Source organism: Plectropomus leopardus, chromosome 11 (assembly GCF_026936395.1).
Source record: "Plectropomus leopardus strain MGB_pleo_1.0 chromosome 11, ASM2693639v1, whole genome shotgun sequence".
Lineage (NCBI taxonomy): Eukaryota > Metazoa > Chordata > Actinopteri > Perciformes > Serranidae > Plectropomus > Plectropomus leopardus.
In genome coordinates, this window is record NC_142186.1 from 25,707,692 (window position 1) to 25,723,559 (window position 15,868).

Sequence of the window (15,868 nt, forward strand, 5' to 3'; positions counted from 1 at the left end):
AGGCTGTTAAAAAGTCAATTAATTATTCATGAGTCTTCTACTACCATCCCAGGAAAACAAAGCTACAGGGGGTGCGGTCTTTCCTGTAGCCGAGAACGGAAGCGGAAATTCGGCCATCTCCTCGTACATTCAAGCTACTACAGGGTCAGTACACACTTGATTTGAATTTTTACTGTGCTGTGTTGTCTGTATTTCTTGACATTTTTGGCTTGTGGTTCAAACGTGTGTATTCAACATTGTCCCGGAGCAGGACGCGTCCTTGCTGAAGCTTGTACAGTGTAGCAGTCCTGTTGCGAACTAACTGGCAGGAGCTAGCTGGCTAACTGCTACCTTGCTAGCAGGCTAATCTTCCCTTGCAGCAGCAGCAAGTGATTTCTTTTATCAGTCAAACTGGCAGGCAACCTTAACGCACGTTTTTCTCTGCTGTGGTTCACTGTTAAGAAAAGAAAATCACCTTTAATTTATCGCTAGTTTGTCTGCCAATTATTACCAAGCTACACCCTTCTGTACCCCTGTTTATACTTTACTCAGACTTTAACAAACCCTGGTGGCAAAGTGCTAGCAAACTGTTTCGATTAGCTCATATGGGAGAGTTTGCTTGCTAAGTGTAAGCTAACAGTTGACAGCTAACGTTTGTAACTGCTCGTAAATTTGTCTTTGTGACACAGATGTGCTCTTAGTAACACTGCTGTATAACGTTGATGACAGGGTAACCATTAACTCTGAGTCTAGACACTCTTCGCTGTGTCCAGCAACCAGCGTTGAGTTAACAGTCGCTGGTTAGCTAGCATAACGTCAGTGGACATAAGCTAACTTGGTAGGTGTGACAGGGAGAGCTGCAGCTGGATGGTTAACGGTGCTGGACGTTATCTGTGTGCAAGTCAACAGGGTGTGTGCAACTTCTTTATTCGGCTGTGCAACAACAACTGCATGCAAGTGGAGGAATCAGACTCAGCTTTTATTGGCCAGTGTGCACATACTGCGGCTGGGTAAAATGTAAGCATTATATCATAAAATAGTAATAACAAAAACAATAAAGGTTATTTGTACAGTACTTCTCAAAACATGCGTTACAAAGTGCTCTACACATTAAATCACAACAATAAAACACAGAGATAGACAGGGTTGTGATGAGATTTTATGGTACTAGCATTGTGTAAGGTAATACAGTATTATTATCAGGGCTGTCATATGATATATATATTTTTTAAAATCCAGAGTAATTGCAGAATTTTAAGTTTATTGCAGTTAATTGCATTTTTTTTATTAACATGTTTTAAATTAAATTTTTTTTTCGCATTTCAAAACAGTTTTAAAGTCCATATTGACAGGGTAAAGCAATTCTTACCGGATTGTCTTGATAAGATAGATAGATAGATATACTTTATTGATCTCAAAACTGAGAAATTGGGATGTAGCAGCGCCATACAGTAAGAACAGAGAATAAAGAGCACACATTATTAATAGAATATAAAGGAATATGCTTTAAAAAAACAAAAAAAAACTAAGAGACTGTACATATCTACATATATACATGTGTAAAGTGCGGAACAGTATTTGAATAAATATAAATAAAAATAAAGTCAGCAGTGTAGAATGACATGGAGCTAAGACCGGAGTTTAAAGCGCAGACAGAGGTAAGTTATTGTACAGGTGGATGGCTTGTGGCAGGAAAGATTTCCTGTATCTGTCCTTTCGACAGCGAAGCTGAATCGACAGCGAGCAAGGAATCAAATAACAGCAAAAACTGCATGGGACTAGCTAAAGTGGGCAAGTCATGGGTACTTGGAGTCCCCTGTAGAACCCATTCATTCAGATATCTTGAGGTAAGAGGTCAAGGGACCTCTGTAAAACGCCAGCGTTGAAACGGCAAAATCTAGCCCCCTTTCTGGCGAACTAGTATAACATGGTAGGGCCGGCAAAAAATAAATAAATAAATATATATATACACACAGATACAGAGTGTAAAGGGTGCTGGAATAAATTTGAAATTAATGTAACAGGTTGCTGTTGCAAAGTTAATGTAACAATATATTGCCTACAGTGGGCTTATATCATATTTACAGTGATAATATTTACATGTTAAAGAACTGTGTAAATATGAAAAAAAGCTGCACGCACAAGTTAAAAAATCTGTGACAATATGTAGAGGTGCAAAGTTTTGGCGAGAATTCAAAGACAAGCAGAACACTTTCACTTTCACTTATTTTTTATGGGCAAAAATTAACAGAAGTAGACGTGGTTCAGCTACAAAGATGATGACGATGTATTCTGTAGCTGAATTACACCAGTTTCTCATCACTTTGCCCATATTAAATAAGTTGAAATTTTCTGTGTTCTGCTTGTTTGTTTTTTTTTGTTGTTTTTTTTAAATAGCATGTATAACTTATAAAATACATCATTTACAGTTAAAGTGGATGCTTACAGTTACAAAGTTATTACCAGCATATGACTGATGTTAACCGTTCGTCATAGTGCGTCTGGAAAGAAACTTTTCTTATGTCTGGTTATTTTGGCACACGGTGTTCTGTAGCACCTTACACAGGGGAGAAGTTTCAACAGGTTGTGCTCAGGGGGTTATTTCTTCGCTGCAATAATAGCTTAGTTTTAATGCCAACTCTTCACCTGGTTGCTAACGCAAAGATAACATTACATTCATAACATCAGTGTAACTGGAATTTCTTGGTACTCAATCACTTACAACATGTCATTAACATTGGGTCTTGTGTTCTGATTGAAGTGAGGCATCTGTCTGTCATAGCAGATGAAAAAGTGATTTTATTTTCTGTCCCTCAGTGTTTCCAAGCAGCAGAATTTAAATGTAGTTAATTAAATTTTCTCAGATTGTATGTGAGAGTGGAGAAGTTTGAGACGACAAGATACCAAGGGCATCATGTAAAGTCCCTTATCAGAGATCCGCTAGCGTGTCTGAACTTTGGTACAAAGCTTCAAGAGTCCGCAGACCAGCTTTTGCAATAGTTGCCTTATGTTCATTTATGCAACGTGGTCTCCTGTTTGTCTGACCTACAAATCTAAACACAGACATGCATATGTGTCAGGCTAATTTGAAGCACTCTGAAAGTATACAGCTCAGTTGTTTCTTCAGTATAGCATATTTGTCATATTACTGGTTTACTTATGTACAGAGGTACATTTAAAAACGGAACAAGTCATGTCTAAATGCATATAAAATCTGTTATTTTTGTCAATAGGCTAATTTTTAAAAATTAAAAAAAAAAAAATTAAATTCTGAGTGTAGAAAACAGTACACAGGCACTGAACATGCAATTGTTCTTTATATTTAGAGATGTACGAATTGGATCGAAAGGATTGGTATTGGGCCCGATTAATGCATTTTTTTAATTGATTGAGGGTTTTTTAGCGAGTGCCCCAGCCGATCCTTGTTTATGTCCACCGTCACACAGGCGTCATAAACAGAGAACACAATTTGCAGCAGATATTCAGATTTTATTGTAATAGTTTTAGTCCAATAAGTAGATTTTTTTTTTCTCATATTCAACCTGCTACACGACTTTAAGTGGAATTTAAATTTTTATTGTTCATTTTTGGTGAACCAGTTTTACTATAATGCTTTAATAAGCAGACTTGTGACCTATTTTTAATAGTTGTGACTGTAAATGTTTATTATAACTATTTATTCATTTATAATATGATATATAACCTATAATATATATTTATGATTATATTACTTATTATTAGTGTTCTGTACTTTTATAACAATGCTACACTAAGTGAGTTCGAGAGCATTTCCAAAGACATACTTAATTCTTTACTCTCTCTTACTTTCTTTTCTTTGTTATTTTGTTGAAATAGATAAAGGTGCACTAAGTGGATTTGAGAGCAATTTCTAAAGACATTTTCGGTTGTTTACTTGGTTATTTTATTTTAAAAAAATCTGTGCTAAGTGTAATTGTGATACGAGCGATATAAAAACAGTTTTAGTTTGTTACTTTGTTATTTTGTACAAATAAAATTAAATAATAAATAAATATAAACAAATAATTAAAAAATCCATAAGGAACTGTTTTGATGCAGACATTTTTCTTGTATTGCATTAAACTGTTAAACACATACACTGAATTGATCTTAATAACTTAAAATCTTAATAAATTAAAAACTTGAAGTGTGCATTGTGCAGCTGTATTATTCAAGTAAATACAAGTATCAGAACAGGACTTCGTATAGGCAGATACTGAATATCAAATGACTCGGATCAGGATCGGCGAAAAAAAAACTTGACTGGGATATCCTTATTTACATTGTTGAAAAACCAAAACTGTAAACCCATAAAGTTAAAAAAAATCTAGCATTTTCATGCCTGTTAAAGCAAATGCCATAGAGGTCTGTCTTTTTACCTCCCTGTCACTGTTGAATCTGTGTTGAATCTGAGTGCAGTATGCTGGAGACTGCAGGAACGAAGAGAGCGGCACTGTTTCTCCTTCCAACGCTCATTTGCCTGGTTGGAGGTAATATTCATGCAGCGGGTGGGATGAATTTATTATCTTCTTTGGCAAAAAAGAAGTACCTTCCTCCTTTAAGAGATTGCAGTTGAGGGAGTGGCCAAGCGCTGTGTTTAAAGATGATCTTAAATGCCCTTTGCTGAGCTTGCTTAAACTTCTCCTCTTTCCATTAAGTGCATCTAAAGAGAAGAACATGTCCAAACTCAAGCTATAATATAATTATAGTTCAGTATTATGAAGAGGCAGAAGAATAACTGGATAATGACTGGGTGTTTTTTTTTTTGTTTTTTTTTTACAAGAAAGTTAAGGGTTAATGCTAGCTCTTAAAAATTCCACCGAGAGCTTTCAAGTGTCCTGACAACAAAATGATGTCAGTAAGTGAATTAGTGACTTCAAATGTAAGTTTCAGAAAGTTTTTGGTTCATTATGTTGCTCTGTAACTCAGGCTGAGATGGTATTTATTTTGTTGAGAAAATGCAGATTGTGGCAGTGAAAGGATGCATCTGGTCAGCAACAATGTTTCAGCCTGCTGCTGTGTAAGCAATCAAACGCAAACAATGCTCAGTAGGTACCGAGGGATCCAATATTGTGCCACAAAATCATTCTCCGCATGCCATTACACCACCACTAACAGCAGCAGAAAGGATGGGTCTGTGTTGTTTTTGTCAAAATCAGACCCTGCTAACAGCGTGGCATAATAGAAAATAGTCATTTATTGCACCTGACAATGTTTCCACTTGCCAATCATTCAGGTTCAGCTGGCAACTTCCTCACTTTACACCTGGCTTGTTAATCACTGATAGGAGTAAAACATTGACATTCTTGTTTTTGAGTTTTGACAGCTGTATGTTCTGACACGCTCTATAACATAGTGTCTTATTAAGTTCATATCTGCATAGCTTTTTGGCCCTTTTTATGTCCTGCTATGCTCCTATGACTGTGTCTTTGCCCACACTCTTGAAGTGTTTTTTGTAATCCGTTCTCGGTAAACTCTGAGTGCCCCACAGTGACATTTTTCTGTATGCTGAAGTGATAGTAAGCTTTGCCATTTTTTCCTCTTCAAAAAGTCTGCGGGATCTTTCCGTTGGATTTTCGATTATGGCAGAAAAAATGCTCCATGCCAAACAAACGTTTATGATACGTTTTGTTCGGCAAGACAACATTAACAAACAGATTCTACTTTTAGGATTTTTGAGGCCTAAATACAATCAATAGAAGTAAAAAGCTATGAACCACATTGCGGTAGCGTGATTTAACGTCGCCACCACAACAAGGCTGTAAAGCTGTGTTTGGTGCGGTGCAGCATGATGATGCTCTGTAGTCTCATTAGGCCCTTTGTTAGCAACTGCCTTTTTTAAGACCGTAAAAGCTTCAAAGTTTACCAGTGGGGTATTTACTAATGTACTTTATGTTGTAAACCAAAACATAAAAGTTTTGTAACTACAGACCTTATTTTAGGTTTCCAACCAAAAACCCATTCAAAAAAACCCATTGACTTTGAGATCAGGTAACTGGAGGTGCTGAATTACTGTTGGATTTCTGTATTTTAGGACTCTTTACTAGGACACTTTATTCTATGGGATGTTACAGGCTGGTAATATGAGTTTAAGATAACAGTTTATAGTGTAATCAATCTAATGATGAGGAATATTATAACCTGAAATTAACTAAGTTGATACATGGTACTCTGCCGCAGGCAGCAAAGTTCAAAATCCAGTTTTTCATTAGAAATACAATATTTATTTAGTACTGCTATAGAATAGCTTGACACTGAAACAAAACTAGAAGTTGTCTAAATAGTTTTAAATTGTGAAAGTAATTATTGACCAAACTATTAATGAATCACTAGTTTGCAATGTATAGTAAAACTCATGTGTCTTTAAACGTGAAGCTTGTTTCTACTCAGCTGATGTGGATCCCACCCTTGCATCAGTTGGTCTCTCCGGGGTCCGACAAGGAAACTAAAAAGAAGGAAAATTTAGGACTATAGTGACTGCGTCTGGCGAGCCAGGTTTTAGTGTCATTTCTTTTGGAGTCAGTGGGATGGGTACAGCAAATCACACTATACCCATCTTTGATTTTTCAACTTTGACTGAAAAATACTTGGACCAGATTAAAAAACACACAATAACATTATTATTTTATCATTATATATATTTTATTATTTTATTTATTTTCTTGTTTTATCTAAATATTCACGATTATGTTCCTTTTTATTGGTCTCCAAAATGGATTATGGCTCTGTTCAGCAGCTGCATCTCCATCCCCTGTTTGGTCTATTTTCCTTGTGGTCTGACACATAAAAAATACAATTTAACATACACTTATGTACATTATATATGTTCAAACATTACATTAAGTACAAAAAAGGGCGGGGGGGGGGTCACGTGTTAGATGTTAGACCCTAAAAAACAAAATCCAGTAGCAAAATTCCACAAGTGAAATCATTTAATTTACTGTTCATTCATACAGTTAATTGCATTAAGTACTCTTTTAATGTTTTCTTGAAAGCGTCTCTTGTATTTATTTTAGTAGGGTGATAGTGATATAACTTAAACGTTGTATCTCTGACTATAAGCCATGTGTGGATCAACAAGTCCTGTGATTTGTTGCTGAATATCTGCTTTGTCCTTATTTCCTAATGCCTACTTTGGAATTAGACTTGGTATTAAGTTTTAGCTTGTTCTTGTTTATTATTTGCTGTGATTTAGTAGTTATCTCTTAGTGAATATGAGTTATCTTTTAATGTTAATCTCAATTTTGCTCTGTAGTTTTCATCTCCCTACGCTCAAGGTTTTGGGACCCAATGTTGCCACGGGAAGAAACAGACAAACTGAGACATACAATCCATGAATGAGTGGCTCACAAGCCAGAAAAAAACGAAAAGATACCAAGAGGAGAGACCCTTATTCTGCATCATTCTTGTGTAACAGGTGTGCATGACGCTGTCTCTCTTCCTCTCTTGATACCAGCAGTCACATGATATCTGAATGATCTTTTGTACATCTTTCACTCTCTGATTGTTCTTCTCAAGGTCTCCCACTCTTTTCATCCAGACTCTTGTACTTGCATGCATCGTCTCCAGTCTCTTTAACTCTTTATCTTCTTGCACGCTTTCTTAGCAGTATAAACAAATTAATTCATTCTTTTTGTCTTTGTTTTATGTTCATTGCACTGCCACCGTTTGTTTTGTATTAGCTATATTTTTCAACTCTTTTTCTCCATCTGCTGTTCAGATTGCAACAGAACTCGACGGCCAGACCGTTGCCATGTCGACCTCATCGCTACGGCGACAAGTAAAGAACATCGTCCACAACTATTCAGAGGCTGAAATCAAGGTTATGTGTCCCTCTGCTTATCTGACTTTTTCTTCTCCTGCTCTCCTCTCACACCCACATCCCCCATATGTCCACGGCTTTAAAATGGCCCGTGTATCTCCACAGCACATGTGACATAACATAGCTGCTGATAATCTAATATTTCTTTGGAGCAACCTTCTCATTTTTTCCCCTCTTTAAACATAATATACGCTAATCTAATCATATTATCCGTTGATTCGTTTTCCTCTGTCCAGCTTGTGTCGTAATTGAGTTTGCATTGCTACTCAGAACACTGTGGACCATTTAAATTGTCACAAAGTATTGGCCCAATTTTTTTCTTATCACGGACAGTTTGCATTTGGAGTAATTGAAAGGGATACTTCAAAGATTTTCAACCAGCTTTGTATCAAAACAATGTGGGTAGTATGCGCAGATGAACTGTGGTAAACTAACTTCCTTCAACCCAGTGCATAGATACCCCACACCCTGGGACGAAACTCCGTTAGATAACACATATAAGTGCAAAATGTGTTATCCAGAAGGGTTTCGCTGCCTCTGCAGCTGTTGCTCAATCTACAGGCTGTCCTACAGCATTTTTGTATTGCCCGCCGCTCATGCCGCCACTGCAGACACAATATAGAGCTGGATCAAGGGACAGACCTGCTTTCCTCTCTCCGATTAAATCCAATCAAACGGTAAAACTAAGCAGCGCTGATAAAATTCAAATCAAAATTATCTCACTGCACTTCCAATTTCTCACCTGAATGTTTTCAGAAACATATTTTAATGCCCCGTTAGCTGTAATAGTGACTGTGAACTGAAAGTGGGCATAACACTGTTTCCTGCATCGTGAAAACAGAGGCTGAAAAAAATTAGAGATCAAACTGTAAAACTAAACAGCGCTGATTAAATATAAACTGAAATTCTGTTCCTGCATTGCCTATTTTTCACCTCAAATGTTTTCAGAAACATTTTCTAGCTTACTGTTGAACTGTAATACGAGATTGGCTGCCAATGTGTCAAACAGAAAAAGTCGAATTATGTCACCCACCAGCCAGAGCATTTATTATTAGTTTGGTGAGACGCAGTGCATTTTGGTAGTTGTAGGTTTTCTACCTCTTGAGTAAAAAGCGTCCTTTTTTATCTTTTCTCTAGTCATGTAACTTTAAATTGTCACAAAATATTGGCCCCAAGTTTTCGTATCATGGACAGTTTTATATGGATTTAATTAAGTTTGCCACTTTCTGTGTTGTTTTACAGGTTAGAGAGGCGACATCCAATGACCCATGGGGCCCCAGCAGCTCTCTGATGTCAGAGATTGCTGATCTGACCTACAATGTTGTGGCCTTCTCGGAAATCATGAGCATGGTGTGGAAGCGCCTCAATGACCACGGCAAGAACTGGAGACACGTGTACAAGGTTTGTGTGCGTGCGTGCGTGCGTGTGTGTGTGTAGAGGCCAGGAGTGTAGTGCTATTTGTTTAAGTATTGGAGGAAACCTATGAGTTGTGGGCCTTCGAATATTATGTAACTATTGTTCCTGGCAAGTTTACGTAGCCTTCATTAGTAAGTTTAACTGAGTGATCACATGTATGCAACTCAGTGCATATTTTGACGTCTTGAATCAATAGACACACCCTAAATGTCAATATGACTACATTGACCCTTCTATTTGTTTTTATTTATTTTTATATCCTTACTTGGAGAAAAAAGGGTGGCATTCTGATTCGCTTTGGCAGCACTACACCTGTGGCTGGAAATGATTACTGTGGCTTGCTATCACAACACACATTAAACAATATATCACAGTATTGTATTTGCAGTTTTGCAGTGTGATGTATGTGCTTGTATTTATGTGTCATTTACAGTATTCTGGAACAGGATATGTCTAGTATCACTTCCTATTTACAGTACACTCTGTTTTTTGTCTTCCATTATTATTTGAGCGTGAAGTTTATATCCTGTTTAATGCCTTTGAATATTCCCAGAATTGAAAAGGTAGCGTTCACATATTGTGATTAACTTTCTGGTCCCACAGTGCAATGCGTCGCCTTTTATAGAGGCAAAAATTACAGTTGCAACACTACAGCTGACAGTTATGATGCAGAAATGTCTTTAATCTGGTTTTACTGCCCACTACAGAGCAAACTGTTGTGTTTATTGCATAGATGTAGTCCATGAGTAAGCGAGGGAGTGATTTTCGGATACAGCCTTAATAACATGGTTTTATAAAATGTATGAGTTATAGATTTTTTATGGTATTTTCATGATGTTTTAATTAGAGTTTTCACATAATGAGTTATTTAGTGACCCCCACTCCTAGACTACATAGCTATAAAGTTCTATGTGTGTGTGAATGGACGTGAAAAATAACAGGGGGATTAATTGTAGCTTGTTAACTGATTTTGATATTTGTATTTTTTCTGTGTCACTATCCAGACCTTTTGTATAGTTGGTCATTAGTTGTGTTTGTGTTCTCACCAGGCTATGACTCTTATGGAGTACCTGATCAAGACGGGTTCAGAACGAGTTGCCCAACAGTGCCGAGAGAACATATACGCAGTCCAGACCCTTAAGGATTTTCAGTACATAGACAGGGACGGCAAAGACCAGGTACACACACACACAAGCACACACCCATGCCCACAAAGCTACACAGAAAGTTGAAGTGTTTAGTGAGTAAGGTCCACCTCTGTGGAATGCAGGCACGGTTTGTCAAACATGCCGCTGTGTGTCATTCAAGGACATTTTACAATGAGTTTCTGACCTCTTGTGCAAACTTACGAAGGCAGCCATAAAAGTTTTTATGGGCAGTTTATAACTGAAACTGTGAAGTTAACAAGCTGTTACACTAACAGTGCAGTGTAATAACAGCCTCAGTTATCAAAATAATGTCTGCTTATGTAATATTTATCATTTAAAAAGGGTGCACTAATTTGCAGCATGTATTTGTGTACTTGTATTTTTTCAAGGGGGTGAATGTGCGAGAGAAAGCCAAACAGCTTGTGACGCTGCTGAAAGATGAAGAGAGACTAAGAGAGGAGAGGATCCACGCCCTCAAAACCAAAGAAAAGATGGCACAGACTTCCAGTGGTGAGCTGGGTACTTTAATCAGATGTATTAAAAGATTCATCCAGTGCTCAGAGTTACAGTTTTACACTCTGAGAGAAAGGTTGGCTTACAACAGCATGAAGGCCCTTTGGCTCTGAGAAGTTGATAGTTAAATACTCTTTTACCATTACCGCTTTTGGCCTTGCCGAGTCAAACCATGCCACGCTGTCTTATCAGTTAAGACGTGCCGAGCTGTGCCAGAGATGGATCATCTCTTGAGTAGGGCCAAAAATTCACTGGACAGCCTCCAAGTGGGTAGTGGTGACGTCATCCCGGCTGTAGCCAATCCCCAGAAACAAGCGTGTTTTGCGAGACACAACTCGCGTCTTTCAGTCTGCAGGAGACCAGAGAGAAAAACTTTTTTAAAGTTTCTGTTTGTTTAGCTCCAATTGCTTTTGTATTTTCTAAACTCATCTCTGTGGTTTTAGAGTTTCTTTCCTGCATCCTTTTTGTACTTTCAAATAGCTGCTTTATTTTACTATTTCATACTCGCTTTCAGCGCTACAGGAGTCGTGTTAGGTTACTGCTGCAAATCCCTGCCGCACTGGGCTGATGTGCCAAACCATACCAACTCAAGCCAAGCCAGCTTACGTGTGTGGAAAAAGGATGTAAATTAAGCTCTCGTTCATGCATATGCTTATTTGCTTCTGTTGCAGCCTCTTCAGCTCCCTCAGCACCCAGCCTGGGGGGCAGCCTGTCAGTGGGCTCCCACTCTGGAGGGGCCGACCCTGAGCAGGCGTGGCCACAGAGCTCTGGAGAGGAAGATCTGCAGCTCCAGCTGGCTTTGGCCATGAGTAAAGAAGAGGCAGAACAGGTAATACAAAGCAGCACATTCAAGGCAGAAACAGCTAAGTAACTGCTCTCGTAACATAAGGATTAAAGCATAACTCTCAGGGCTGTACCCAAATTATATCAGTGGAATCGGATTTGACTGTTCAATATAAATATTAGATAAGAAAAAACATTCGTCTTTAGGAAAAATGTTACTCCGAAACGCGTCAAAGAAGTAATAGTTGTTAATCATGTTCTACCTTTAGAAGCTGCCAATGTAATAAAGGCATTTTAACTGTTTTCCCTGAAGACAAGTGCCTTGGTTCCTTCCTGTTTTTTCTAGATTTGTTTATGTCTTGTATCAAAGAGTGCCATCTTTTTTGTACTATTACTAGTTTTAAGCAGCTGTCTTGTTTTATCGCTTTTCATTACATAAGACTGTTGGTTCCTGTTTTCCATGAAGAGTTTGAGCGTTTGAACAGGGTTTGGTGGGATGTTTAGGTGAAAGTGATGGTCCTGTAGTATAGTAAACATGCCAAAGTAGCCTTCCAAGCCACTGGTTGCTAACTACGCTAACGATATATCAGAAATGTTCAACATGTTTTGTTGACACTAGAAATCATACAAAAGCCAGAGACTGCAGTAGGCAGAAGATAATGTTAACTCAGAGCCTGACCAGGCAAAGCCTCTCTCCCTCCGGGTAGCTGCCTCCGTCTCACTCAGACTTATCCAAGGCGGTCCACAGTTTCCTCTACCGGAGAGCAGCGTGAAAGCGGGGAGAACTCACTCTGCAGCTAAATTTGACGACCGAAACATCCCTAGAACTACACTGCACACTGAGAGACAAAAGAAAAACCTTGGTCGACTGAGAGCTCTCTAACTATTGATTTGAATCTCCATCTTTAACGGATCAGCCCTAATAACTATAACAAAGTACAGCTAAGTTTGCAGTTTGTACGGTCTTTTGCAGCACCTGTTTGCACACAAGGGGTATTGCTGGTATTATTGACTGCACGCACCTAGCTTTGCTCTCACCATGTAACGCCTGACCTCCCCCAGTCTAGCAAGGACCCTCTGGAGGACGCAGAGCTCCGCTATGCTATCACACTCAGCAAAGAGATGCAACAAAAGGTCAGGGGCAGAGAGTGTGCTCAGCTGACTGGCCATCCAGTCATCACCTATCTGTTTTTCTTTCATTTGGAATTTCTCAAACATACATCAAGTATTGATCAGTCGCAAAAATGAATTTATGCTCATATTTGTCATGTGTCATTTTCTTAAAGAGAAAAATTTGCATCAGATTGCAGTAATTTGGTTGAGATAATTTAGTTTGCAGCACAATGTCAGATTCTTTTATGGCACTTGCACATATTAAAAGTGTAGGTGCTTTCAAATCCTTGTCAAAAGCGAATTCCCAGAGAACTGATGAATCCAATTTGATTCCTGAATTTGCATGGCATTGGCAAATATTTATCATAATTGACTAGATTTAACACTAATTCTTCTTTCCTCCCTGTCCCTCTCTCTGATGGCATGCTTTCAACTGTAGTCTTAACTTGAAATGCACTCTTTTCCTGAACTGTTGCACCTGTTGTCTGCTGTTGAAACTTCCTTGTTCTGTGTTCACTGAGTGCAAAATATGTTTGCCTGTTGTTTGCAAGTGGTTAGAGTCACGAACCTACTTTACCACTTGACTGGATAAGTTTCTAAATTAATGCAGGGTCTTAAGAGGGATAATGCCATTGTTATTGCTGCTTAGTGCCATCAAGCAAAAGACTTGCTCAGCTCTGCAGCAGACACGGCCTGTTTCCTCATGGATTAGTCCGTGTTGTGCTGTTTCATAGTCAGTCCTTGTTAAGAGGTTTGGTAAAAGGTGGCATTAGGTGGGGATGTCCCAGGATGATCTGCAAGATCTGTATCAGGGTTGATCAAGGCTGTTTTTTTAATAATGGTAACATAAAGCCTGCTTCATTTCCACTGCTTTTTTTATTGTTAATCTTTTGTACTCCGAGTAGGTTGGATGATAATATATCTCCTCTGCGCTTAGCTAAAAGACTAGTGCACAACATTGTGAGCAAGTAAACCACAAGCAGCACACAGATTAAAACCAGCCAACACTTTCTGTGGATTATTCACAATGACAGCATGTCAGCAAGCAAACTAACCACAGCTGCTTTTACAGCTGCCTCTGCCTCCTCAGTGCTGCTGTTAGTTGAAACTGCTTTTAAACTTCACTTTTCTGTTTATTGGGATTCACATCCTATCTGTGTCTAAACAGTCTCGCCACAGCAGCTCTTCAGTCCTCAGTGTTATTTGAGGTAGTCATGTGATAGTGGTTCTGGATAAGCTGCCTCATTTTCTGTGTGAAACAAGCATTCGTGTGATTTGTGTTTTGTTGAACTATCGTGAGAATCAACAATTGTTTGCAGACAATTACAGGGTTTGGTTGATTTATGTTAATTTTCTGATGACTGTAGATACTGATTAAAGGTCAGGTTTTCAATTTCCACTCTGACTGATTCAGACTTTAATTGTAAACTGATCCTGACTCTGTACCCGTGGTGTGTTTCTGAGGTTGTGTCTCTCAAGTTGCTGACATCACAGTGTGTGTGATTGACAGGAAGAGCGACTGCGCAGAGGGGATGACCTGAGGCTGCAGATGGCCATCGAGGAGAGCAAGAGAGAAAAGACCAAGCCTGAGGAGGTATGTCTAAATGTACATGTGTCTCTCCTTTCATTACCTCCTCTAGCTGCGTCTCTGTTCTCCCAATTCACTGTACTTGTGCCCTCGAACATTGCGTTGGCGCTGGTTTAAGTCTGCCCAATGAAATTAGCCACATAGAAGTTTCAAATAGCAGTGGTTATTAGGGATGTCCCGATCAAGTTTTTTCCCCCATCCCGATCCGAGTCACTTGATATTGAGTATCTGCTGTTACTGGATCCCGATATGATACTCATATTTACCTGGATAATACAGCTGCACAATGCACTCTTCAAGTCATTTAAAGTTATTAAAATCTATCCAGTGTATATGCCTAACAGTTTAATAACGCTGCAATCCACTACAAGAAAAATTCTCTACAAACAGATCCTTAAGGGTTTTTTATTTTATTTTGACAAAATAAAGTAAACAAACTCAAATATTTTTATAAGGCTCTTATCATAACTCCACTTAGTGCAGCATTTGTTGTTAGTGTGTGTGACTTTAGACATCTGTGTACATAGTGCAAAATGCAAAAAGATAGAAATCCTGTGTCAGTTTCATGAAGTTATACTGAAGGTGTACAGACAAAAAAAAGAAGAATTTATTATCAGAATTTCAGGCTGATTTCGTTCATCGTCTTTGTGATGTAATTGTGTGGTCTGCAAGTCTCTGTCTACTTCTCTGTTTTGTGATCTTATCACAACACCATCATCTAACCTCAGCACTGTGGGGTGAATGTGTCTTACATTTCTCTTATATAAAGCTGAAGGAACATTAAAGGTGCAGCCAGCGTTTCTCATTCAATGCACTTAATATTAAATTCCTTAGAAATCTCCTTGTGGCTCAATAGCAATCTGTTTTCAGTGCGTGATGAAGAATAAACTGGTATTCTTACACTGCCCTAGCTCTGAAAAAGGGAAACAAAAGAAAGTTGCTTGGACTGAGCCACACAACACTATTCCAGCCAAGCTGCAACAGGGGCACAGGACACGGGAAAGGCCATGGATGTTTAATGAGAGAGGCAGCGGGAGTGAGAGGGATGGTAAAACTGGCATATGACAGGAGGGTGTATTTGTTTGGATGTTGAGTCCAATAATCATCAAACTTTGTCCAATATTTGTGGCTATGGTAACATGCACACCAGTATTCCACTATTATTCCAAATACTACAATATTCTGAATTTGATGAGGGTATTTAAACAGCATATTTTGTTTAAATATACCGAAGTAGGAAATTTTTGGAATTTAGCATTTTCAGATTAAGACCTGTGGGATATGCTGTTATTATTTGGGTTTTAGGAGCATTATTTGGGCATGTGTATAGGCAATTCTGAAAAGGAATTCAGTATGCAATACACTGAAATATGGCCGGCTCTGTGCGTTGTCATGGATACAATGTACACAAACAAACTCACAAAGCTGTGGGTTAGAGATGCATGCAAAAGAAAATCTCACATTTCTGGTTGGAAGGAGAAACACACC

General features: G+C 38.5%; 1 protein-coding gene across 3 annotated transcripts in view; it reads left to right on the top strand.

Moving 5' to 3' along the window:
- epn1a (epsin 1a) overlaps positions 1–15,868 on the top strand; it is a 22,298-nt gene continuing 6,430 nt past the window's right edge. For 2 of the 3 annotated variants that reach the window (XM_042489460.2, XM_088084417.1), the window contains exons 1-9: positions 1–144; positions 7,253–7,414; positions 7,718–7,819; positions 9,062–9,220; positions 10,285–10,413; positions 10,773–10,893; positions 11,568–11,725; positions 12,742–12,813; positions 14,303–14,386. In XM_042489460.2, coding sequence (XP_042345394.2) covers positions 7,751–7,819; positions 9,062–9,220; positions 10,285–10,413; positions 10,773–10,893; positions 11,568–11,725; positions 12,742–12,813; positions 14,303–14,386 — 792 coding nt within the window. In that variant the 5' untranslated portion in view covers positions 1–144; positions 7,253–7,414; positions 7,718–7,750. The remainder of the gene's footprint in view (positions 145–7,252; positions 7,415–7,717; positions 7,820–9,061; positions 9,221–10,284; positions 10,414–10,772; positions 10,894–11,567; positions 11,726–12,741; positions 12,814–14,302; positions 14,387–15,868) is intronic. The other variant, XM_042489461.2, reaches the window with a different exon arrangement.